Source organism: Aspergillus vadensis (assembly GCF_003184925.1).
Source record: "Aspergillus vadensis CBS 113365 unplaced genomic scaffold BO88scaffold_1, whole genome shotgun sequence".
Taxonomy (NCBI): Eukaryota; Fungi; Ascomycota; class Eurotiomycetes; order Eurotiales; family Aspergillaceae; genus Aspergillus; species Aspergillus vadensis.
Window position 1 is genome coordinate 3,311,005 of NW_020292039.1, and position 25,316 is coordinate 3,336,320.

At 46.8% G+C, this 25,316-nt stretch overlaps 9 protein-coding genes across 9 annotated transcripts; 4 read left to right on the forward strand and 5 right to left on the reverse strand.

The window, feature by feature from the left end:
• Positions 1 to 1,590: 1,590 nt before the first annotated feature.
• BO88DRAFT_461295 (uncharacterized protein) lies at positions 1,591 to 3,095 on the reverse strand. Its single transcript, XM_025711146.1, has 4 exons — positions 3,077 to 3,095; positions 2,797 to 2,993; positions 2,526 to 2,753; positions 1,591 to 2,479 (listed from the first exon to the last, which is right to left on the reverse strand). The coding sequence occupies exons 3-4, from the start codon at positions 2,741 to 2,743 to the stop codon at positions 1,714 to 1,716; spliced, it is 984 nt and encodes a 327-aa protein (XP_025568975.1). The 5' UTR covers positions 2,744 to 2,753; positions 2,797 to 2,993; positions 3,077 to 3,095; the 3' UTR covers positions 1,591 to 1,713.
• Positions 3,096 to 4,770: 1,675 nt separating this feature from the next.
• Positions 4,771 to 5,907, forward strand: BO88DRAFT_431584 (uncharacterized protein; the record flags this gene model as incomplete). The annotated part of the gene is made up of 1 exon (XM_025709307.1): positions 4,771 to 5,907. The coding sequence occupies one exon, from the start codon at positions 4,771 to 4,773 to the stop codon at positions 5,905 to 5,907; it is 1,137 nt and encodes a 378-aa protein (XP_025568976.1).
• A 1,442-nt stretch (positions 5,908 to 7,349) lies between these two features.
• BO88DRAFT_32327 (uncharacterized protein) lies at positions 7,350 to 8,719 on the forward strand. The gene is made up of 4 exons (XM_025702479.1): positions 7,350 to 7,781; positions 7,838 to 8,130; positions 8,181 to 8,410; positions 8,464 to 8,719. Exons 1-4 carry the CDS (start codon positions 7,736 to 7,738, stop codon positions 8,567 to 8,569), a joined length of 675 nt encoding a protein of 224 aa, XP_025568977.1. The 5' UTR covers positions 7,350 to 7,735; the 3' UTR covers positions 8,570 to 8,719.
• BO88DRAFT_400771 (uncharacterized protein) lies at positions 8,524 to 9,460 on the reverse strand. The gene is made up of 2 exons (XM_025705674.1): positions 8,913 to 9,460; positions 8,524 to 8,855 (listed from the first exon to the last, which is right to left on the reverse strand). The coding sequence occupies exons 1-2, from the start codon at positions 9,349 to 9,351 to the stop codon at positions 8,611 to 8,613; spliced, it is 684 nt and encodes a 227-aa protein (XP_025568978.1). The 5' UTR covers positions 9,352 to 9,460; the 3' UTR covers positions 8,524 to 8,610.
• Positions 9,461 to 9,656: 196 nt separating this feature from the next.
• Positions 9,657 to 11,270, forward strand: BO88DRAFT_400772 (uncharacterized protein). The gene is made up of 3 exons (XM_025705675.1): positions 9,657 to 10,255; positions 10,308 to 10,793; positions 10,841 to 11,270. Exons 1-3 carry the CDS (start codon positions 9,812 to 9,814, stop codon positions 11,156 to 11,158), a joined length of 1,248 nt encoding a protein of 415 aa, XP_025568979.1. The 5' UTR covers positions 9,657 to 9,811; the 3' UTR covers positions 11,159 to 11,270.
• Positions 11,271 to 14,363: 3,093 nt separating this feature from the next.
• On the reverse strand, positions 14,364 to 15,595 carry BO88DRAFT_32382 (uncharacterized protein). The gene is made up of 5 exons (XM_025702481.1): positions 15,309 to 15,595; positions 15,054 to 15,194; positions 14,914 to 15,003; positions 14,758 to 14,862; positions 14,364 to 14,706 (listed from the first exon to the last, which is right to left on the reverse strand). The coding sequence occupies exons 2-5, from the start codon at positions 15,190 to 15,192 to the stop codon at positions 14,432 to 14,434; spliced, it is 609 nt and encodes a 202-aa protein (XP_025568980.1). The 5' UTR covers positions 15,193 to 15,194; positions 15,309 to 15,595; the 3' UTR covers positions 14,364 to 14,431.
• BO88DRAFT_431587 (uncharacterized protein) lies at positions 15,549 to 16,964 on the reverse strand. Its single transcript, XM_025709308.1, has 2 exons — positions 16,894 to 16,964; positions 15,549 to 16,840 (listed from the first exon to the last, which is right to left on the reverse strand). The coding sequence occupies exon 2, from the start codon at positions 16,576 to 16,578 to the stop codon at positions 15,886 to 15,888; it is 693 nt and encodes a 230-aa protein (XP_025568981.1). The 5' UTR covers positions 16,579 to 16,840; positions 16,894 to 16,964; the 3' UTR covers positions 15,549 to 15,885.
• Positions 16,965 to 17,627: 663 nt separating this feature from the next.
• BO88DRAFT_440435 (uncharacterized protein) lies at positions 17,628 to 21,149 on the forward strand. The gene is made up of 5 exons (XM_025709785.1): positions 17,628 to 17,857; positions 17,905 to 18,397; positions 18,462 to 18,590; positions 18,636 to 18,861; positions 18,910 to 21,149. The coding sequence occupies exons 1-5, from the start codon at positions 17,697 to 17,699 to the stop codon at positions 20,976 to 20,978; spliced, it is 3,078 nt and encodes a 1,025-aa protein (XP_025568982.1). The 5' UTR covers positions 17,628 to 17,696; the 3' UTR covers positions 20,979 to 21,149.
• A 1,600-nt stretch (positions 21,150 to 22,749) lies between these two features.
• Positions 22,750 to 24,516, reverse strand: BO88DRAFT_461321 (FAD-binding oxidoreductase; the record flags this gene model as incomplete). Its single annotated transcript, XM_025711147.1, has 4 exons — positions 24,384 to 24,516; positions 24,011 to 24,325; positions 23,295 to 23,989; positions 22,750 to 23,239 (listed from the first exon to the last, which is right to left on the reverse strand). Exons 1-4 carry the CDS (start codon positions 24,444 to 24,446, stop codon positions 22,750 to 22,752), a joined length of 1,563 nt encoding a protein of 520 aa, XP_025568983.1. The 5' UTR covers positions 24,447 to 24,516.
• Between the last annotated feature and the right edge of the window lie 800 nt (positions 24,517 to 25,316).

Here is a 25,316-nt window from a genome sequence, read left to right on the forward strand (position 1 = left end):
CACGCAACTCAGGCTAACTCGAAGATAGATAGCCAATCGAATTGCTGAAGCAGTCATCCTAATCACACTCATAATATTCTGTACCCCTAATCTTGCTGCCAACACTTTCAACACTTCTCACGGATGAAGATCCCATTATTAGGCTCCTGGGATTCAGTACGGCCGGGGCCGTTAACGGAGACGGAGTTTCCTTAACGACTATATGTATGTTAGCGGCAATTAGGGCTCATGATAGTTTTCTCAAAATCCTTTATCCAATCCTTGCAAAGTATCCAAGTTGGCAAGTACATCCATCAATCAGGCTGTGTTGCGACCCTGTTTCGAACGAATTTAATCCCAGGCTTACGAAAAGTACCCTAATTTGGACATAAGCCGGTATTTGAATCACTAATCCAAGACCAGGTACGATTGGTTGCACATATAAGTTCCTAAATCCTTCCCTCTCCAGAATAATGCTTCAAGTCCATTTCCCATTACTCCGTTCAACATTCTTTATGTCTGGCCCTTCCCATGGCATATGAAAGAAATACTGGTCGATAATAAGCGTCGATCTTCTGTCACATTAGTGCATTGCCATAATGGAGAACCATACGCAACATTCATACCAGGACATGAATGAGTTCGTAAAGCCATCCACAATATTCAGATCCTCTTCTGATTGGCACCAGCTTCAGACCATTTTTAGAAAGCCATCCACGGCAATATTAACCGGACTCTTATGCAATGTTCCTTGTGGAGCAGGTCATCAGGTACCGAAAGGATAGGATGTCTGCTGTCTCGACCCCAGAAGAAATAATAGAGTGCGGCTTCTCACTGGAGCGAACAATTTCTCATCATTCATCACGGGTCTCGGTATTCAGCTGTGCCTGACCGCCCCAGCAAAGACCATGAATCGCCCAAAAGAGCATGTAAGCTGCTTGGCTCGCTCGCTCCACAAAAGATTGTTCAATGATATAGCAATATGGAGAATGACTTTAAGTCTATCATCATAGCCAGAAGGTTGGCGTTATTTGCACAGAGAAGCCAGGAAGAGTATCACCTAATAAGGTTTGGAAAGAGGCGTCCAACGGAAGGCTGGGCCTTGAGTTTAGAAGATAGTCATAAGATTGCTCCTGCTTTTATTTTCTTACTTGGGCTTACACCACCGTAAGTACATATCATCAAGATTGCCATTCGAATGTAACATATTCATACGACTTTCATGGCAGTCCACAAACAGGATAGTTGTTTATTTGTTTCGTTCTTCTTTTACTTATCACTTATCATGTGTACCGCGCCCCGTTCTTCGCAATCCCCTTCTTTTCTACCCGCTGCTTATATAAGTACAAAAACGGACGCTCTACAACTCCTCTGCTTTATAGTTTCTCTAACTGAAATTCTCTTGTGAGAGATTAACAGTACATTCTTAAACATAGAGGCGGTCCCACTTTTACATACCAATGTGATATAGACCATTATGATGTAATAGCAAGCGCAGGACCCAGAAGCAGAACTCATGTTGGAGCAAGGGGCGAGGAGTACCATTCAACATGACAGCCGTACTGGCTCTAGTACTACCTGATCCAAGAGATATAGATGCTCCAAGTTCTCTCTCCTAGTTTGCCCTCCCTGTCCACAGCCAATTCCCTTGGCACATTCTTCGCTATCCTTCATCTGTCGAACGCCAGCAGTCCGAACAACCCTCAGCCAGTCGCGTCCGAGTTGGTGTAGTAATTATACTTCCGATTGTTCTGGGTAATGAGCTTGAGGCGGCTCCGATATACAAGTCATCGAAACTTGCTTCATCCCCGAGTAGTTGATATAGTGCGTCTGCCATGGAAATAGAGAGTACGAAATGGGAACCTTGACACTGTCGATGACCTGAGAGGAATACTGGTTGGCGATGTATCGTGGCCATTCCACGAGGGACATGGCTAGTTGTACGTCCTGGTCTTGTGGCGTCCTTGTGCTGCGCGCGTAGACAGTGCAGTAAATCTCTTCGATAGGGCGGACGGCTAACTGCCCTAGATCATGACATCCAGCCTCAGGGTACAAGTCATTCAGAACCAGCCCAGCAGTGAAGAATTGTGCTAAAATAGCCAGGCCGAGGGTATCGCCAGTACCTTCCCGCAGTACAGTTGGCGGAAGCCAGAAGAGCCACTTTCGCATAGAATGCACGCGCTGAAAAGCCTGATCCGGTGAAAGAAAGTGGACTTCATCATGGCATTTCTCTAGGAAATCAACCAGCTTGTTTACCGGATCGAAGTATTTATCAATATGCCAGATCTGATCCCGGATATATTGAAGAATCACAATTGTGTAGGAAAGATTAGGTAGATCCTTATCAGGAATTTGGTAGCTCGAGCAAGAAGGCAACTTCAAGATCTGAAAGTATTGTTGACTTTCAATAAAATTTGCCAGCTCAGACTCTTGCTTCCATACCTGCGGCATTGACTTTAGGGCAGACTGTAAGCCGTCCCAGAAAATTATCCAGCTTGACCTGAGCCTATCAGCGTCTATTGTATTAAGAATCAAGGAGTTCATACCGTTCATCACTTGCCCACAACAATAGCATTGTAGCCGCAAGAATCGTATCACAGTTATCCTTGGAGAACTTGCTAACAGCTATCTGCAGCTCCTTCATAGCACAACAGCGGAAGTAGAAGACTATATGTCCAATTTCCTTCTTCTGCTCAACTGTGGCCCAGAGACACGCGGATAGCGTAAGAAGCGAGCTCATGACTAATTTATCCGTGCTAGCCATGGTGCAAAATCTGAACCAGAATTAGCTATAGCCTGGATATAGATTAGAACTACTTAAAAAGGCATCTTCTGAGTCCAGGTTGCCCAATCCTTCATGCCACGGCGTTCAAGGCTTTCAGAGAGCGCGACGAGAAATCTAATAAGGCGGTTTGGATTATTCGGCAAGTAGCTCGGTTTCAGTTTATGTTGCCAATCTGCAGGGTCTGCAGTCTCCTCTGCGGTCAAAAGCCCAAGGGTACTGTCGAATGAAGCTGATTCATCACGAATATTTGCAGTGCTTCCGATTTCGCAGGAGACGCCACACATGGCACAGTAATGGCTGATTTGGACATACCATTGCGGCAAGGATCCATCGTGTTCCATGGCAAACCGTGAGGGATGTCTCGTGTAACCTTTTTCAGGGAAGGCTATGATCAGGCAGTAATCTGCCGTAAAATGTCAAATGGGGGAGGAGAAGAAGGATAGAGAAATAAACCAGAACAGGGGGACTCAGAAGGGTATATGGAGGTTTATCATTTCTTAAACTATGATAATGGTGTAAGGCACGATGTAATCTAACAAGGCAGGCAGGGAGCGAATCAAATGTCGGGGGACCGCAACAGTTTAGGATAATTGGACCCAATAAAAAAACACAGGTCAGAGCATGGTACTGGTACCGTTTTGAAAAAGAAAAAAAAAAAAGGAATTTTAAATAAACTGGGAACAGGGGTGATCAGACCGGCAAGTGTTCTTATGCCTCGCAGGGTCCGGAGAAGCTGGACCATCCTGCTGGTCTGGCAAGGATGCAGAGGATAGTGCTAGCTCGCATCGCGGCTGGACAATTTGATACGGAACAAACACAACAATATTCCAAACTCTGGCGTCTACATAGGTGAAGGATATAAAGACACCTTCATCAATATACTATGGAATAGACCCAATAAGTTTGAACTGAACCGAAGCAAGATAAATAGTAGCCACGAACGGAGGAGACAGACGAGAACCGTCCAGGTAGACACTTTCTGCTCGTAGATTGAAGGTACCGAAGATTGTGTTTGGAATGAAATTCCACGCGACCAGTGTGGGCCCCAGAGTAATGCTATGATCTAGCTACATGCCAGTGTACATCAGCATATATCTTTAAATAACAGCGCATTTGTTACTCACACGTGATGCGGATGAAATATCAATACTAGCCGAGCGGTAACGAGGTTGTAATGAAGTGAGCTCAGTTCACTTGTCATCTGCATCATTTAACCTCAGGCATGACATTAACTTGTGGCCTAAGCGAGGAAGGAAATTCGAATACTCGTGTATGGCGCCCTTGGCTTGCACGGCAGGGCTGAACCAACGCATAACTGGAGGATGACTTGATAGGAATCTAATAATTTTATGCTAAATAGAGATGAGTACTCGAGACAAGGCCGAAAGATTATAGATATAATGATGTTGGCTTAAGTCATCCAGTTAGTGTCCTGGACTGCCTGTGTGACAAAGGTGGACTATTCGATTAATAGACAGTGCTACTGCCATTTTCGTCCTGTTGGATCCAACTTGCTAATACCCGTCAGATTGCTTGTATGGACGAGCTAGATACAGCAGTCTTCATTACAAGAAATAGCCTCCCTGCCCAGATACGGATAGGATCATCCGTCCTTCTGACTGGTCCGGGTAAGAATGAATGGCTTATCTCATGATTCATGGGTGTCTGCGCTTGAATATGCAAGTATGTTTTACAGCTTTAGTGGTTGGATGGATAGCATAGGAGACGTAAAGACGGAGCCCGTGCGGAAGATGACAGGAAGATGGCAGGAAGATGGCAGGAAGATGGCAGGAAGATGGCGGAGATGGCCGGAAGATGACAGGAAGATGGCAGAGATGGCAGGAAGATGGCGGAGATGGCAGGAAGATGGCAGAAAATATTTACTGGATAAAGAAGATATAAAAAGAAAAGATAACAGACCTGCCGGAAAAGCAACTCCGAGCACCTATGATTACAAATTATCATCCACGTGATACAGCTGATCAGGCATCAGGAATTCCCTATAAATGGAATTATTTCCTGCCATCTTCCTGCCATCTCCGCCATCTTCCTGCCATCTCTGCCATCTTCCTGCCATCTTCCTGCCATCTTCCTGTCATCTCTGCCATCTTCCTGTCATCTTCCGGCCATCTTCCGGCCATACTCAACTTCCCTTTTTGCCTACGATGGCACGGGAGTCAAAGAAGCGCTGCCCTCGCAAACCGCTTACCTGTGAAGATGCATGGAGAAAAATTGCAAATGTCGGACTTACTATCATCAAGACTAAGTCCCTACGGAATGGAAAAGACGAGCGTGTTGTCGCCCTTACCATAAAGTCATTACATGAAAAACCAACGTCCAAGAATGAGCGAAGGTTCCACGATTTTCTAGTTGCTGTGCGCAGTCGATGTAGCCAGCATGATGCCACCGCCATATTTATAGTCAGTGTCGCAATCGGCAAGGATAAAATGATTGGTATGAATAATTCTCACCGCGACGCGCTGCTTGATCGACTAGAACATGAACAGAGCGGACCAATTCTGAGTTCCCCTACCTTGAGAGAAATCGCCAAGTCTTGCGGTATACCGACAGTTAGAAATAATGGACAGCAGCCAATTTTACTCATACGTAGCAGACCAGATTCTCATGGTACGACATACGAACACGCTGTCTTAGAAGGGATCACTGCGGTTTTCAGCGAAGATCTGTGCAACATTATCTCTAAGGTACCAACTCCAGTTAAAGGGGAAACCAGTTGGAGGGCGGCCGTGACCACAGCCTTTCCACTTTACGGTGATGTCAATTGTCTGATGAGTCTGGATATATGTTCGTCGGGAATTGACTATCTTGCTCTGGAATTATTCAACGCCAAAATCAATACAACCAGTTCTCTTCGGTATATTGTCATCGATGACGGACCTACGCTAATTGTGCCGGTTTCTGAGTCAACTATTAAAGGTGTTAAGGAGGAGGCTATTGCTAAGGTCTTTGGTGTTGAGATACATAAGGCGATTAGAGATAGTCGCGTGCGCAGAATGGAACTTGAGCAGGGAAAGGAGCTTACAGAGTGTGTCTCAATGATTATGATGGAACGAGGGGCAATTGTGAATTTATCTCTAGATCTAGACTGCGGTATTGAACTCAGCCGCAAGTTATATACCTAGTGCTTTATAACTCTTCCTTGATTTTGCCCAGAGTAATGTATAGCTTCTCACCGCTTCTTATTACCATTTGGCCATCAGGTACATCTGGAAAAGGTGTAATGTGTTCTTTCCCATCATTGTCAATCTCATAAAGAGTGACATTGGACCCTTTCCAGAAAACCATTTGGTTCTTGCCAGCGACCATTGTAACACGGTTGTCAGGGACGTTGCTGAAGTCCACAGAGCTATCAAGAGGGAGTATCCTTGAAGCCTGGTATGATGTTAGATATAATGTAAGCTTCGTGGAGGTAGCCTACCATAAAGAATCTCTGATGTAGAGTATCCAACGGGAAGACACAAGTTGTCTCTAATCTTAAGCACGTTCTGTACCTTCCTATATTTAGCAACGAAATAGTGCTTGCAATAACCTGACTCACAGCACTATAAATTTATACAACCAAGAGCTTCATCATATAGTGTGTATATAAATGTGTCGAGTCATCGTTATCTTGTGGTGGGTGTTGAGTCTAAACCACTTATAAAGAGGAAAACATGTGTCATGATATGTCACGTGATATATTGCACAACTGAAGATGCCCCTTGCCCCACTTCGGGTATCAATGATGAGGAGTGCAACACGTATCGCATGGGCATTAATGTAACATGTCGGAAGATTAGAAGACTGATATTATGGCGGAAGGTTGCGGGCTGGTTGCAGTTGTTACTTTGTTTCTAAGGCAAACATGTACTAGTAGAGTTGTTCCGCATTGCATCACACAGATGAGTTTATAACTTGGGAGGCGCTACCGCGACACCAGCCTCCGCTCATGCCACATGCTTCTGCCTACCTTGGTAGGTAAGGTTCACTCCCTATAAGATAAGGCCCACTTCTTAAAGCCAGTGTAATATTACTGCTTTCCTAATATAGAGTTATTCTTGCTTGAGACACCAGTTGTACTGCCTAAGATAATAAACTACTGCCTCAAAACGGGTAGGCGGTATTATTGTGCTGGCTCAGAAAAGCAAGCCTTACCTTATAGGGAGCGAGCCTTACCTACTAAGGTAGGCGGAAGGATGTGGCGTAAGCGGAGGCTGGTGTGGAGGCAGCCTGGCCGGTGTCGCGGTAGCGTCCCCCTACAATTTGAGTAAGTGGTACGGGATAATGTACACTTCCTCTCCTTGAAGGGTGGTGCTATGATACTAAGTAGGGACGGGAGTGGGAGTAGACTAATTTTGCTGCCAAAGAAGGCATGCGATGAACCACCTCCTTGGCCGTGAGCCAACTATGTATTTAGCATGAACACTAGTTAATGGTAACGTACGGCTCATCCAATGAGATAACTTGATTATAGGATAACCACTTGATTAATAACTGCAATCTCTCTTGAACCTTCTGCACCTGCCTTATCCTCTTCGTAATCTGCAAACGTATCCAGTATTTCTGCGACGTGCCGATTTATGGTAGGCCTTTGCTCAGAATATTATCCGTTTTCTGCCTGGTTAATACTGCAATCACTCTTGTACTTTCTGCGCTGTTGCCTAATCCTGCCCTGTCCTCTTCGTAATCGGCAAACGTATTCAGTATTTTTGCGACGTAACGATTTATAGTAGGCCTTTGCTCAAAGTATTATCTATAGTCGCCTAGAAAAAACATACTGCAATTACTTCTCTCGCTTTATCCGCAGAATTGAGATTGAGGGAGAAAACCTGACCGTTGAACTTCCCAAAGTCTTCACATTGCTTCCACCCGACGACTACCTTCCATTTCCCATCCTTTCCACTTATATATTGTTCATCTTTGGCGTCCTAGAGTGAATAAACCAATCAAAGACAAAATTTTATTGTCATTATGGCGGATAATAATGAGATATGGATTAGCTGCCAAGCTGGAAGTGGTGAGTGCTCCACTACGAAGAACTGGATGTTCCTTTCCTTTCCTGACTCGAGAAAGTCGCTCCAGTGTCCCTCTTCGCCCACTCTCACGTGCTGTCCGCCCTTCCGACATTCATGAATCTGCCCCGCACACGACTGGCGGGGTCAACGATACAGCAACCAGCGAGCAATATGAGTTCATCAGTCGTCAGCTTCCTTTTTCGCGATGGCTCAGTTGATTCTGTTTCTGTCCGCGACAAGGGACAAGTTATCGATACGCGAAGAAAGTTCATGGTGGACGGCTGGATTGTGATGCAAAATCAAACTTTCCTCGATGCCACAATAGAGCAGAGGCAAATCGAGCATAATGATGTCTGTATAGAATACCAAGAGTTTATAGAGCTTCTGGGCTAATTGTTCAGGCCGTTAAGCAGTTTCTCCGGGTGGACGAAGGCACATATCTTCCGGGCCGTTTTCGAAAGCGCGAAATGAATAAAAGCAACAGCCTCTTCGTGCCATCCAGCGGTTTGCCCGATCTTAAACTCATCAACGTGTTTCACCTCGGTGGTCAAAGCAATTCTACTTGGATATTCGAATATTTCACTCCAAACGAACACTTACGGAAAAGCGTTTTGCTAAGCGGAACCGATATGTAAGTCATTCTGACATTCTACTCACGAAGTCTCTAACGATGGCGGAAAACAGCATCTGTGTTGCGGGATGGATGAAGGACTGGAGAATACCTTACATTCAAGGACAGGCCGGAATTTTGGCCGAGATAGTATATTTGCAACAACGACCGTTTGATTGACTAGGGATGTGTAGTACTTCCGCTCAAGAAACATGGAGACATCAGACGGATCCGTTACAAGCCGGTGAATACGGTAGTAACCAGGAGTCTATATCCCCATAATACCCTAAATCGTATTGCAAATGTCCGTCACCGCTGATAGAATATTGCTCATCAAAACGTCTCCCTTCTACCGCTTCCCCCGGCTCTAAAGTTGTCCGTTTTGTGTCAGCTGCTTCCCCCACAAATTCATAAACTTTTGGCTCTTCCTCATCGCCTGCCAGGGTTCTCAGGAAAGACTTCTGCGCTGGAACGATAAATTAGCATCTATTCGCCAGTCTTGTCAATGCACGGTCACTCCCACCTTCTCTTGAGTTCAGTTGTTCAAATCCTGGCCAGATAAAGTCTGCTCTGGACAGATACGCTGCCTTGTGAATCGATCTCTCATGGTAGACAAGTTGCCTTGGGGAGTCGAATTCATTGTCGCAAGAATTGCAAGATCTGGCTTCAATGATCCGCCGCAGATACTGATGGGCTAGCGAGATATGAGAGTTCAGGGAAGATATTCTTGAGTATGATCGGCCGCAGACGACGCAAGTAGGTTTTGTGCTAGCTGATGTTGAAACTCCTGGTGTGTAATGAATTCCAACTATGTGTTCAATCTGGCTGAGAAGAACTGTAAGCTGGAGAAAGGCGTCCGGTTTCAGATCTTTGCATTGCTCCGTAAATTTGGCCTGAATACGGTCTAGGCGACAAGGCAATGCTTCTGCAAGTAGAAGAGGAAGTCGAGCTTGTTTGACCATTTTCAAGGAAAAGTGAACAGCTTGACGAGGGCAGAAAAAGGAGTAGATTTCCTTGACGCAGGTCGGAGGGGAGGACACCTCGACGGCCCCTATTTCAATCGGGTGCTGGATGTGCCGTAAAGCAGGAAGGACAGTGCACTATGGGTAGCCTCTCGCCTGATAGGATAGAGGGTGTGACCTGTTTGAACACCCAACCATATCCACCAGTAAGATGCAGCCACTGCCGAGGTCGGTGTCCTCCCAGTCCAGATCAAGGCCTGGATCTTCAAATCTGCTGTCTCCCTGTATTTTTCTGCAATCTCCGCCTTTTTACTGTGTTGTCCCCTATAGAACTTTCTGCAATCCCTTTGCTACTTATTGCGGCGCCGGCATCAAGTATTCCATATAAACGTACCACAATTCCTGCTAGAATGCTCGTCTACTACCTCAGTTCGAATCTTCTGCTAGATTTCTTTTCACCATGATCTTTCTATTACCTTGCGAGCGATCTTCGTTGAGCGTTGCCACAACTGCCTATGATGTAGAACTCGAACCTGTTTTGCTTACGGGCGAAAAACCATCTAGCCAGCCGCCACAATTTCATTCGCAGTTGATTGGATTCCGCTTTGAGTCATCCGGTACAAACGTACCCAAGATACCAGAAGCACTGGACTCCATTCGTTGGAAGTGGCAACCGCGTTCGTCATGGGATTCCGATGCCAACACAATTGCGCAGCAACTGATTGACGAGAGTGAAAGGTACTTTCCTCTTGTTCAATTCGAGGACTGGGTGCAAGAAGCAAGGGATCGCTCATCACCTATTGTCAAGGCGCTTGAGTCTAAGTATGATGGGCTAAGCGTGATTCTGTATTACTACCTCAGAAGGCACTTGAACGAGTTTGAGAAGTATCTAGGCTTGACAAATGTATCACCCTTCCGCTTCCTATCCATCCACTGCATATCCTGACGCCTCAAAGACTTTAGAGAAATTTACCGCAGACCCCTTTCTGTCCGGGGCGGTGTATCATGCGTGTGAATGCGTTTGTAATCGGCGATACACGGAATACAACATTGATGCTCGATTTATCACGGATCCGATAAAAGCAGTCCTCTCAAAAGACAACCCGATCGCCCTTATCCATTGCCAACTTGAAGCTCTGGCCGTACGCTTCCGAAATTTCTACAGAAGTCCAGAAGTTGTCTGTTCGCAAGACTTCAATACTCAAACTGCATTTCTTGACAAACTCTACCACACGGAGCTGGAGGAACTGGAGGCACTGGCAGCAGAGCTTACGGCAGCAGCTCTTTCCCTCTTTCAGGAGCTCACCGTCGAAATGGTGAAGAAGGGTAGCGGCGACCCTTTGACAGCTCTGAATAGGTGGTGGAACAGTATTTGCCGAGCAGCAGAGGAATGCTCAGCTACTGAACCGGCTTTGTATCTAAAGTTGGATCAATTGGCGCTGGTAATTATCTCCTTCCCTTGCCTTGGTTCATACTAAACCGACCGCAGAAATTTTATCGCCTGCGCGATTTTTACTCGTTCACTGGGCTCCTTCAGGGCATACGTTTAAGCGGAAGGCGCCCAGAAGTGCTGCGAACACTTGGCCATTTGATAGATTCAGGGGAAAACTATCGGCTGTATAGGCAGAATATCGATTCAGACGCTACACTTCACTTTCTTCTGCCCTTCGTGAAGCTTCAGTCCCAAGAGTCTACGGCTACGTTACAAATCGTGTCCGCTGCTCAGAAATATGCTCTGCGAAATACGTCGAACAAAGCTTCACAACGTCTTCTCTCATTCTTGATTCCTCTATGTTTCTGTGTCTAGCTTAACCCCTTTCCATCACCCCTGGCGATGTTTTACTGAATCTTTCGACACTCTCCGCTGAAGCGAGAGCCCTGGTGTGTACACAGTTTGAAACAAGTAGTACTGCTTTATGTAACGTATCTTGTCCAGTCTTCCGTTCATCGTATATCTTCCCCCCTCCCTCCTCCGAAAGCCACTGTTGGGATGGCAAAGCAATAATTTCAGTTGGATTTGGTTGATACAAGCTAGCGGTCGTTATCTCGCCGCAAGTCTGCCAATAACGCTCAAATGTGGTAGACGTTGCAGTGTCGGGTATCCAGCCCTGACCCACCTCGAGCATTCCAACCATATCATAGCCGAGGCCCCAGCACTGCTGGAGCTTGACAAAAGCCTTTCCGAATAGCATGATTACACTAGCTAAGGAAACCCGGGAGCAACCGTCGGCACAGGAGATCCTGGACAAACTGAAAAGCTTGCAGCAGATCGCAGAGGACATCACCCGCATTAGAAACGCAGTCAACAATATTACTCTCATCGCCCGCTCCCATCACACCCAATGATTCGCTTCCTGGGCGGATGTAGTCCGCTCGGGCACGTGCTCGCACCTGTCGACGCCGAATAGCAGAGCCTCCACAACCCCGTCTCATGTGTGCTGGCTGCAGGCACCAGACAAGGCTGGGCGGCACAATGGGGCCTACGATTCGTGCGGCTACGCACCGCTGCAAGCAGTGACTGATGTGATAGGCAACCACTCGTCTCCACCAGTCGTTGGTATGAGCTCAGGGGCTCTAAGCCCGATAGCCTATCAGGCTACCCTGATTCCGTCGGCTCAGTAGCCTTTCTGGCCCAAACTTATGATGGCATCCCGCGAACCAGTTTACAGTATCGAGTTCTGGGATACAGCCACCGGCACAGAATGGCACACCCGCAACAGCGTTCTTGTCTACTTACTTATTTGGTAACAAAAAGCTTGACCAATTATTGACTGACATCCTTGGATGATTAAGTTGCGCTAGATGCAACCTATTCACTTCGATGACTATAATCGTGCTTTTCAGGCTTTCACACCACTCCAGGCTTGTCTGCGGCTTGCCTGAGGAGAAGGGGTTGAAATAATCTATATTCAGAACACGTAATGCTGGAATTCTCTTCAGAGGGGTCATACTCTACGCAGTAAATAAATGTTAATCGGAGATGATCTATCGGGCGTATGAAGATCGAGCTTTATAGGCCGTGGAAAATTTGTGATTTCAAAATATACTAACACTGACTGTTTCAAGTCTCCAGTATTAGTTGGTCGTTGTTTGGATGGGCTAGATTGGCGAGCTGTCGACATCCACACTGTTCATTACATTTCATACATTTGACACAGAGGGCTAATCTCAAACTCGTTAAATCGTCCAGTTATAAGGATACTATACAGATGGGAAAGACATCTAGACAATATTTACGAGGAGTAACAGCACTAATGAGAGAAAGAGAGGAAGACTAAGTACATGGTGGATCTTTAGAGGGCAACCCCCGAGTTCCTCCCGGTGTAGTCAGGTAGAAGTGTGGTTTGTAAGTAGGTGTGGACCTTTCTATTTGCTCTTTGTAGGGGCTCATGATTAATCTCAGCATGAAGCAATGGATGCTTGTCTATTGATTGGTATCTGAGAAGGGACCAAAAAACTTCTAACAGCAACAAAAAGCTAAGGAACTACGCCACAAGGCACAGAGTGCCAACAGTAGTCGCCGAACTAAAGATGTGGGCTAGTGTGTCGGGGACGCCGATAAGCCTGGTGAACATAAAGTTCTGGCACATGAAGTCATGTGATATAGTCAATGAATGAGTCACTTGAGAACCGATGGAGAGATATTGGAGAGCTTCTTCAGCCAGCTTTAAATTTCATTACTAAAGTATATTCATGCTTTTGACAAAATTTGAGGTCATGAATAAAAAAAACAGTCAACGGTTTCTGGCTAATCTCGTCCCGCTACTTATCCATACAAACCGAAGTCCATTGCGTTGACTTACGAAAACCTTATAGTAACAGCTGCGAAGTGCCGAACCAGAACCACTCATCAGATGATTACTTGTCGAAGAACGCAACTTGTAAGGACTTGGTACGCTGCGGGCTTCTTGATCTGCTATCTTCGGGTGAGCCTGAACAGCTTGGATTCCAAGTGGAATGGTATAGACACAGTTATTAGGTATAATAGGTGGAACCAGGTGAAATAGGAGGAGTTATCACCAGTGATACTAAGTAAATTGATTTTTTTAACGCTCCCATCAATTCTCCACATATATGCTACAAAACCAACTGTGCTAGCGGGAAGATGCTATCTGTATCTCCCAAGAAGCTCGGAAGAGCGATATAGCTACGAAAGCATTACCACTTTATATGTACTCGTTCCCTCCACTGTTTTGGTCCTAGGCACGCAAGGGTCATAGACAACTTGTTACTCATGTCAGCGCTCTAGCGTGTGAGGCTCCTGGCGAAAGAGAGGCAAAGTTCATCGATATAACCTACGGTGTAGGTTACATTTATGGCATTACATATTCTTGCTAATACGCTATAGGATGCGATTGTATGGATGTTTTCGGGCAACTCTGATACTATTTTATGTCTTCTAATAGTGCTAATAACAGAGAGTAAGGACTAGTACAATAATCATTCTACCTCTTTATATTATGATCTCGATTGTATACTGTGTATTCCAGTATAGAGCTGGTTGTAAAGCTCTTGTGTAGCCACAAGGCGCCTGTCATCCGACTTGCTCTGGCATTGGTCGTTAGAATATCTATGATGAAGAGGAATACCAATAGATACAGAGACATTAAGACATCCGTCGCGTAGAAAGCGGCATCCAGAAAGAACGCTGCAGGAAAGACAGCACCAAAGAGTCGCAGCATCTTCATTTGGATACCCTACACTATGTATTCATGTAAAGTAATAGGAGCTTTCGGGCCCCGAGCAGCACAGAGTGACATAGAATCCGGTGAGATGATCTCGTCCTTGGTGCATAGCGGGCAGAGAGACACTTTCCACAAAATGCCACGACGTTTCATACTGCCGACTGGCTAGGTACTCGCAGGCCAATTCTGGTCTTCGCGGGTTATGTCATAAATTGCATTCCCCGATACATATATGTAGCACAACTGGTGACGATACATAACAGTATACCAATAGCAATAAGCCTGGGAAAAATGAAAGTCTGTGGAGAGTATTCAGAATCAGAGCATGCTCAATCTGACGCCCTGCACCATGTAGTCATCGATAAAGCAATGCAACCTTCCCGGTTCCTGGCAACTTAGTGGGACATAGAAGCCTTTGAGATAATCACGATCCTCAGGGTCCGTATACTGCCCGGGAAGTACTCCATACAATAAGGACATAATGGCTTGCATTGTCGGCCTGCCAGATACTCATACGCCAATGCTTGTCTTCTTCTAGCTTGCCTGAGAACAGAGTCGTGGAAGAAGTTATTGAAGCAATTATAGCAGTAGGTATGGCCACAGCCTAGCACCAGGTCTACTACCTTACAATAACATATCTTGCACTCATAGTATGTTTCTAGGGACCGGCCTGCATCTTTTTTTAGTAATGTATTACTCTGAGGGTATTTCTATTCCTCACCGTCTGGCATAAGCTCAGTCTGGGCCAGGCTTACCGGTAAGGAGGCAATGAGCTCAGTTACATCACTCGTTGCTGCGGAAACTGTATCAAGATCAATTGGGTTTTCTAGTCCATCATCAATTTATCTTCTCCGGCGGAGTTTGTGCTGCAACATACCAATACTGTCACCGGGGCGTTGTAAATCATGAGAGATAATACTATTATCATTTCCCGTGTTTCTGAGAGCATCAATGTCGATCGAGTTGTCTGAGGAACTTTAGATTACTTGCTGATTTGACTGCAGAGCTGCTGCTTACCAAAACTTGATCCAGGAAGTGGATATGGCAAAGTCGGCAACCCTCCAATAGCTTCAGAGATTTGACTATGGTGGAGGAACCGAGTCTGAACTTCCTCAGAAACAGAACTTGTAACAGCAGAAGGCCCAGATAGTGACATCTCTCGATGATATTAGCGTAGGAGCGCTGACAGGTTCTTGGGCCTGAGAGATACATGCTAAGATGAAGTACAGACTGGCCCGCAACCTGGGACTTCGAAGGGATGTTTATACTCACCAACTCCCTCATCCCATGCGAGGCTGAGCCAGTATCCATGTCGACGTTACATCACCTGGAGCATAGGATGGCAGCGACGTATGCCTGTCCAGCTCATCTGCTTGTTGTACTCCAAACGGGTCTATGAAGGGTGAGCGCACACCAACGTGGCGCTCTAGAATCCCTAGCCACTATATTTCCAGGTACGCTAATCTCGAACTTGTGGGCCGTACATGATGCTGTAGAGGTAGCTACCGATCCCTTATACTTATTGTCTTGTGTTCCGATATCTTCCTGGCTTTGCTCCTCTCTAGATCGCTATGTAGAAAGAAAGAGGATATGTATATAAAGCACGCAAATTTAAGAGGATAATCAATGAGTCGTTTATTCAAAAGCCTTAGTGTGCATGATCCCAAATACCACAGCTAATTGAGCGCCAGCTGAATGCAAGCCGGACCAACAGCGTCTGTATGGAAGGTCAGTTGCCGAGCATATGATTGGAACCTGGGTGATTTGCGCCGTTTCCAGATTCGACCTCTCACTTTTTGTTTCCGAGCGGAGATATCCGCTGTCCCGCGGTGACTGCACTACGGCAAGCCTATCTATTACCGAGTAACACAATCCAGCCTAGTTGCTTCATAAATTCTGTGGTTGAAGAGGCTGGAGACCCACTGCAGAACTTGACAATGATTTTGTTCAGAGAAGCGATAGCTCTAAATTGTGTATTAATGCTCAGAAGTACACTCCGGAAGGAGTGGTTACTGATCTCTTTCTCGGTGATCAGACGAGAAACCTGGCCGTAAACGAGGGTTTCCAGTATTTTCAGGTTGGTACACTTGTCTTGGAGGAGTCGCAAGCTCTGCAGGCCATCTTCTCTGAGTCGAATGTCACCTGATATATCGTCTATGCTCTCGATGACTGGAAAGTTCACGCGTAGGCGCGACAGAAAACCTGCATTCACAGGCCCGATACAAGTGAGGAAAGAATCTAGGAGGCTGCCTTGGCATTTGGAGACATCCTCGAGGACAAACTCATTTGCACCATAGAGAACGGCCCTCGCCTCCATAGAGACTTTTCGATTGGTATATAGTAATGCCAGCCATTGGTGAGGTCTCTCTGGCGTAAAAGTCTCTATCGGACAACCTGGATCCTGGAAAAGGAAGAGTGGATGTTGCACAGCAAGCACTTCCCTGTAAATAGTATGACGAAGTTCGACAGGGAGGCTGAAAAAGCCATCGTAAGCTGAGTTTGTTGGCCGAGAGTGAACACTTTCCGATCTCGCACCCGACATTGTGGGAGAGGTTCAATGCCTTCGCCGGTGACGTACTATGCCGAGCAAGCAATTTGACGCTTGTGTCCAGTTACTTCCAGGCCTACACTCGGACGTAATGTCCCTTTCCTTTCCTGGAGATGTTGGGTAATATATTGTCTCTCAACGGCAGTCGGTTTGGAGATCCAAACAATCTTGCGGTTGTACCTCTGGGTGCTCCTATCGCAACGCGTCCACGAGGGGTAGCGAAGCTGGGAGCGACCGATTACGGCCCAAGGATGACCTAGCCAGAAGCCCCGTTAGCGTCTGCGTGATGCGTGGTATTCCCAAACGTACTGCTCGTGTAGGATCTAGAAAGTAGGTGACGGAGGGAGGGGGGGTGTCAACCATGTCCTGGCATTTCCGCGTCCAAGTAGTGGGAAGAGATAAGAATTGTTATGTAAGAGGGGCGGGGCTACTGCGTGCTCGCGAAAGTGCGGGTCCGGTGTTGAGACCAGGCCCGACCCAAGCCCCGTTAGGAAAGACGACTTATCCAGTGTTACCGTATTACCCTCGGCTTTTAGGTACCGTAAACCGCGGATATAAGTAAATAATTCTGACCGCTCCCAGAGTGGCTTATAGTGGAGGATTCCCTATACTAGGACAAATGTCTTATAATTGGCCAGTTAACCAAAAACATGATTCTAGTATATTTTACCATTACTGGGCCGTTACCACACTACAGTAATACCCAAAGCGTTTTATTTGGTTACTTTATTAGTATTCATTCGACCATGTGAACCGATGTTTTCGGAATTGGATTTAATCATATAAAGGAAGAGACTTGATTCTTAGAAATCTCGGGATATTAAGCAGTTTGTGAGTATAAACAATTCAGACCGGTGGTTTGAATTACTTGAACTGGAGGATTCCCTGTATAAGGTATTACTTAAACCTGAAGACTGTAGACGGAAGACCATGGGCATTGGTCCACAGCCCGACCGTGGGCCCAGCCAGGGAAGTCCCGCCCATGGTGAGGGGTAAAGTCAGTCTCAAACCGAGCCGAATCAATTCTAGTTACTGGGAGCCCAGTTGCTTTGATAAAGGAATGATTGTGTTGCCCAGATTCTCACACTTTTTCGCATGCTAATCATCGGACAATGGCGCATCCATCGACTGACAAAGACCAATTTCGACGTAAATTACGTCAGCGGTTAGATAGACTTCGGAACAAATCTCGAAGCCCGTTTCGCAATGCTACGGACAAGATCTACCCTCGCTCATTACAGGATGCTCCAGGGGACTTGGGAGTTTCAACCAGGTAAGTATTACATCCTATCAGTCAGATTGGGCTAACCAGGTAAGCAGTCTACCACAACTCGCTCTACTTGAGACCAGCAACGCCGATCAATCGCTTCTTATTTCGACTAGTAATACCTCGGAAACCTTGAAGCACACAAGGGAGGATGGACTGGGTCACATAAGGCCGAGATCTCCGCAAGGGGATATTACTGAGCAAAACCTGACGAAGAATCAATCGAACCCAGACGACAAACTTGACAGCGTCATTGGTTCTTCAGACCTTTGGAGTGCGGCTTACAGTGAGGCAGTGGCAAACCTTCGAGACGAAATAGATATTGTTATCTTGGAAGGGAGAAGTGTCACGCAGCTATTTACAGAGCTGGAACAATTAGAGCGGGAAGTGGCTCATGAATCCGCTTTCGACAGAGGGGTGAAATGGTTGCGGTCCTTACAGGTACCCCTTGAGAGATTTAAGCTATTACTGGATTTGGCGACCCCTCTAGCAAACATTGAACCAACGGCAACAACAGTTGTTGGTTTGATCAAAAGTGTGACTGCGGTAAATTGTTACATATACATACCCGCCCCAGTGGATATGATTTTCCGTGCTGACACAGACACAGATTGCCATAAGTTTTGCGACTGCTGATTTGGACTTTGCAAGGCAGATTGCGGATATGCTGGAGAAACTCTCCTACATCGATGACTGTGACACGCTCGGCCAGAAAGCTGATAGAAAAGACATCCACAAGGTATTACTGTTGTTACTTTACATGAAATCTATCTAACCCGTTCAGGCGCTTGTCATGGTGTACCAGAAGCTGCTTGAGTTCTATAAAGTCGCTTATGAAATGCTGAGCCGGAAAGGGACAAAGTTGATAATCAAAATGGTCCTAGAGACCGATCGCCTTCCGAATATTGTCCAAGAATTTCTGAAGTACTCCGATACCCTCCGGAACCTCATACAGAAAGCAACATGGGAGATTGTGGAGGACATCAAAGCAATGCTTTATGACCACGAGAGTAAGTTATGCAATTAGACTTGTCGAGTAGGCGCTTATCAGACCAAAGTCTCTAAGTGGTTAGGGAGCGGCCAGATGAGCCATCAAAGCCAGTACCATGCTTACCTTCAAGACCTCCGAGCTGATGCAGCTTGCGAACAATTGCTTGAAAATCCTAACTTCATCAATTGGTATGCGGCATCTGACACTAAGCGACTGGTTATTCTTGGCGATATGGGATGTGGAAAGACTGTTGCTATGTCATATCTCGTAGACATGATGAGAGAGAGAATTAGACGCCGTCTGCCCGAGCCTAAGATATGCTATTACTACTGCCGGGATGACAATACAGGGAGGGCTACCCACATAGCCTCGGCACTGATCCTATCGCTTCTGGAGCAGCTTCCAGGCTTGAAAAGGCCTTTTTTCGAGTGGTATAAAGAGGCTCAGGCATCTGGGACATTCGACCCAGCAACAAGTCTTAAGATATTGGGGGAATATATGGAAAGACTGCTCGAAATGACTGATCGCCCTGTTTTCTTCGTGATCGATGGCCTGGATGAGTGTGATCGGACGTCTCGAGGCAGCTTTCTGCATTTACTGGAAATGTTATCGGGAAAGGTCCCATCTCTGAGAATTTTGCTTTCCAGTCGTCCTGAACAGGAGATATTGGAGCAGCTGGGTGAAACAGCTGTTATGGAGCTGGATGCAAATACCGAGAGAGATACGGTTGTGGTTGAAAGACTGGTCCAAGACCAGCTCTCATATCTATCGATGGATGTCAAGGCACTCGTCCAAAAAAGATTGTCTCATTCAGCGCGAGGGAGCGCCATATGGACGAAGATGATAGTGGAACTTATCAAAGTTCGCAGAATCAGAGCAATCGACCCTATGCAACGGTTCTTGGAGAATATGCCATTACCAAGGCGGCTTTCAGATCTCTATGAAACGTTACTTTTGCGTTGCACTTCCGACGAACCTGAGAATCAAGAGCTTGCAAGTACGGCATTAAAGCTTCTCGCCGTCGCTTATAGACCTCTTAGCTTGCTGGAATTAGCATGGGCTGCAACACTGGGCCTAGCTCATGTTACTACGGTAGATGCTCTTGCAAGTCTGGTAGATCACGAAAGAATCATGAGTCTAATCCATCCATTCATTGCTCGCGTCGATATGAGCGACGTGAAGAGACGCCAAGTCCGACTTGTACACCAGTCAGTGAAGGAGTTTATATTGGAGAAATGGTCGTCCAACCCACCTTCTGCACAAGGCATATCCCTGACAGAACCCGATCAACTGATCTCAACCCGGCGCCTTAGAACTCTGAACGCATTCATGCTGGACATATGTCTCAGGTATCTCCTCTTGGACGATATTGGTAATAGAGATCTTTTTTCCCAGGAGCAAATGGCAATCGCAGAATTGCCCCAAGATGATAATCTTTTTGAGGATAACGAAGAGCCAGCTGACTACAATCCCTACTGCAGCTGGGAAACTTGGGAAGAGAGTATGATTCGCTATGATCCGACCGAGCGTGGTTTTGGTGAGTTCTTTGTATATGCTTCATGCCACTGGCTGGAGCATTTCGGAGCCACCTCCGACGAAGGCCTCCCGACCTTAGCTAGCATAGAAGATGTATGCCAAGCAGGCTCCCTTCGACTCCGTAACTGGATCCAACAGAATTGTCGCCCAGATTGTGTGATTTTGCCTAGGTTCGAGTTTGAAAGCAGCCTATACGACCCTCTCAGCATCACATCCCTATACGGTTCAGAAACCATGCTACGTGTTGTACTTGAGAACTCGGATTATGGCAACGGCAAATTTCTGCAGGACCCAGCTATGCGGGCTGCTGACCAAATTCTCCGGTGGGGAGAAATAGCAAGACTCAGAATACTGTTTTTCGACAATAGGTTGGGCCAACAGCTACAGAACCCTGATTTTTTTCGGCTCGTCATACGAAGATGGGGTGACCGCCCTCCAAGGTGCCAAGATTGGGAACCTGTATTTGACCTTGTTAAGTATATGCCAGACAAATCGGACCAGGGTGAATGGCGCAATGAGCTCTTACGAGTCGCTGTTGATGCAAACTGTACGCCCCTGATAAAGCGGTTGGACAGACCTAGCCACGGCACGGATCACTGATATTCTCGTCCGGCCAAATCCATCTCTCTGCAGAGCGCCCTCCGCACCTATAGCCGATTCCAATTATTATTTATGACGTATTCATTAGGCAGTCGTATACCATCAACACTCAATAGGCAAAGATAATAGAAGAGAAATGTTCGCAGGCTTTCCTCAGCGCACTTTCCTTGGGCTAATAAGTCATTGATATAGTCTTGGAAGAGCAAAGTCATACTAATACTCAGGCTGTGGAGTATGTTTTCGTATTGAATATATATGTTATGCATTGAAGTATGTACTATAGAAAAAGAATATATGCATCATGGCTTTGTGAAGTATGCGCGAGGCCTAAATTGTTAAACCAAAGGAGTAGGTGCTCTAACGCCCCGAAGTGACTGTACTTCTCTCGGTAAAATCCGTGCACTTTGAAATCCCAGTCCCAATTTGGTGTTTCTGTCGCCTTTTCTCCTCATTGTTACTTTGGATTGAATAATCGCTAATGTAGTAGACGTTGCAGTATCGGGTGTCCTGCCGTGACCCACCCCGAGCATTCTAACCAAATCATAGCCGAGGCCCCAGCACTGCTGGAGCTTGACAACACCAAACGCGCCGAACTACCGGCCTAATTCTTGGAAGCCTTTCTGAATAGCGTGATTACACTAGCTAAGAAAATTCGGGGAGCAACCGTCGGCACAGAAGATCCGGGGCAAACTAAACAGCTTGCGGCCGATCGCAGAGGACATCACCCGCATCACAAACGCAGTCAACAATATTACTCTCATCTGATCTCAGAGTGAAGCGACGGATGCTTGTCTTTTGGATGGTACCTGGGAAGGGACGAAAATTCTTCGAATGATGACAAAGTTAAGGAGCTACCACAAGGCACAGGGTCACGTGCCAACAGTAGTTGCCGAACTCAAGATGTGGGCTAGTGTGTCAGGGACGCCGATAAGCCTGGTGAATATAAAGTTCTGGCACATGAAGTCATGTGATTTGGCCCATGAGTCACTCGTATAGAACCGATGGAGAGAGATATTCGGAGAGCTTCTTCAGCCAGCTTTGAATTTCAATACTAAAGTATATTTATTGGTTTTTCCCCAAAAGGTAAGATCATGAATAAAGAAACAGTAAGCGGTTTCTGGCTAATTTCATCCCGCAACTCATACATCCAAGGCGTAGTTAGTCCTTCCCGTTAACTTACGTGATATATTAGGAGAAACCGCCACGTCAGCTTCACAAATCAAAGCGGGGTATTTGGGTAAGGTTTATTGGGGTTCAGGCGGGAAGGCTGAGTGTTCAGGTGAAGGAGGGTGAACAGGGTGAAGGGAAAGCGGCACGGGAACTAAGCCCAACAAATCACAAAAAAAGGGTGAACACCGACATACAACAGAAGGGATTCGCTGGTGGTCACCCACCCAACTACTAACCTCCCGGCGTGTGGCTTAAGTACGGCTGAGCGGACGGGAAGCCCTGTTTTCCACACCCTGTGGTCGTATGTGCCAGATAATTATATGACTAGAATAATGTAGTGAACATACATGGGGTCTGTGTTAGGTTTCTCAGGGTCCATGTCATATTCGAGCGACTGAATTGGCTGAGCAGGCGTGTTTGCAGTAAAGACTTCGCAGACGTAGTGATGGCTTGCGGGTTTGGTGTTTTGAAGCAGTGGTGAGCGCTTACATATTGCCTACTCTGAGGTTCATGTGAGTTGAACGAGCTCTAAAGCGTATTTGGATTAAAGTCTGTACCGAAGAGAACAGGTAAGTAAGGGGTAACCTAATACAATTGTGTTTCACTTCGGTATCTTAAATCCTCCAGGAACCATGTTCTGGAACACTCCCGCTGGATCAACCTCACGGCTGATGCGTTGCAACCGCTCAACGCTTTCAGTTCCATAACTAGCGATCGGATCCTGCCATTGCGCTGCATAATTTAGATAGATAAAAGGGTGATATGCATGCAATGCGCGCGCATCAGCTTCAATACATGAAAAGAGCGCTTTGGCGGCTTCCTCCACCCGGGTATCGTCAGCCGCGTTATCCCAAGTGGCGCTCAGTAAGGTCACCACCAGTGATCGCTCGGGGTCTTCGGATGATGACAGCCCCATAGCATTATGACCGAGAGGTGCCCGTGCGTAAATAGCCGGAGGTAGTGGCTCGAGGGAGATTGACCACATGATGCCTGGGATTTCTTGTACAGATGCCAGGCTGGTGTTCCACCTGAGATAGGTTGCATTTAACATAGGAAGGGTCACGTCATGCGTTGCGACTACACTTAGCTGTCTGTTTGACTGTCGTTTTAGCACTATAAGATTAGATGATTAGAACCTTCTCTTACCGTTTTCCGCTCTGTGAAAACGACCCTTGCTCAATGGCCACCTCATGCATCGGTGCCACGCGCACTGTGGTGAACAATTGCGGGATGTCGAGGAGCGCTTTGTACACGTTTGGCGGCGGTGTCACTCCATCATCCCTAGGCTCCTCCAGCTTCCCCGTATACACAACACTGTTCACGATAGCAGCCCCCTGGCCTCCGGCGAACCCAAAACTTGTGATCAGCGAAGCATACTCGTCGTAGCTGCTTGGACCAACTTTAGGGTCAGCCAGCTCAGCAAAGGCGCGTATTTGGGCGTCAATAGTCTCAGTGCTGTGGTAGATAGACCCTCCGTATATAGGGCCCTGCGGGAAAGTCCGCAGATTGAAGCCTGTGACAACCCTAAAGGTGGTACCGCCCCCGCGTAGCGCTGCCAGCCACTCCGGATGTTGTGCCTCATTCAAATATACAATCGTTCCGTTAGCTAAGACAACCTCTGCACCGACCAAGCTGTCGCACGTCCACCCGTACCGCGGTGAGAAGTACGAGATGCCGCCCCCGAGGGTCAGTCCGCCAATTCCGACCTGTGCAGCGCGTCCTCCTGCCACCGAGAGGCCCAACGGATCCAGCAGTGCATATACCTCGCCCCATGTGGTGCCTGCTCCGACAAAGACGGTGTCTTGTGGTTCCTTGTCTTGCGCACCTTCATCTCCATCATTCTGTGATGGAGCATCCTACACCTGGATAGAGTTGAGAGCGCGCAGATCAATGGTGACGCCATGTTCGATGTTGGATGCGCCTTCGAAGGAATTGTGGCCGCCAGAACGAATCGCAAACTGGCAGCCCGCTTTCTGATAATCAGGTACACCGGACGAGATTGCTAATATGCTGGTGATGATAATGGATACTTCATCGGCTGAGTCTGGAAACACCACACACGAGGGCTGAAGCTCGCTATTCTGCTGGGCAAAGTACGATCCCTGGGACGCTTCATAAGCAGCAGTGTCGGGAAAGGAAACCTTGTCCTGTCCTAGAACTGTAGCCAGGGCGAGGCACTGTACACACAGCGGGGTTAGTATTTCTTACTCTGCAGAGGGCTATGATCGGACGTACACAGGCACCCGGGAAATCGCAAGCTGTAGTAGCATTGCTGCTAACGAGCGGGACCTGCTCCATAAGTAGGGAGAAATGCAAACAAAAGACGCTGTGGATTGATCGGTGATCGAGAATAGAAGATGGACGGAAATACACTATGGAAGGAGTCGCCGCAGGACTTCAGAACTCAAACAGGCGGGGGTGAGTGTCGTACGCGGTGGTCATGAGGCTAGAGACTTAGCGGCATTCACCCCTGCCACTTGTAGACAAGGATTATTCTTTCCCCAAGGTGACTGGAAATTCTCGCTCTTCCAGTCTTACCATGGCAATTTTTCTCATTGGCCCCGACCATGTTCTTTCTGAACAGCATAATAAGTGCGATTGTACTTATTACCACCAGGCTTTCCTTATTGCTCCTACCCAGAAGAGACAGTGTTGATATGTATTGTGAATGAAACAACGGGTACTGTTTCGAGCATTAGAGACTGCATTGTATAGCATCTCGGTAGTCTCTTTGTGTTTGCGTTGTATGAAGCATCAAATCATGCTGTCCCTGTCGGGACAGCGGTAGTTGTCCACAATTCCATCACCCCGAAATCACCATGTCGCCAAAATGGACTTGAAAAACACATCGTTTGTGTGGCTGACTCTCACTCGCACACACACACACACACACACACGCTGCTTGGAAATTCCCAGGGAGAACTGTAGAGGCTCAATGACAGGATTCAGAGGTGAATCTTTGGCTGGAGTTGCCAGTGATCTCTTTAGCCTCATGGTAGACAAGGTCAGCATTCTGGTTAGAATCGTTCAGTCTCGATTTGTGATTTTCTGGAGATGACAACAATGCTACTTAATCCCAGTTCTCCAGTTTCCAATTTCAGTGCCACAGAAGTACGCCATATTCACGTAGCCCAAGTTGGATGGAGCAGACGAGAAGTTATTTATTTG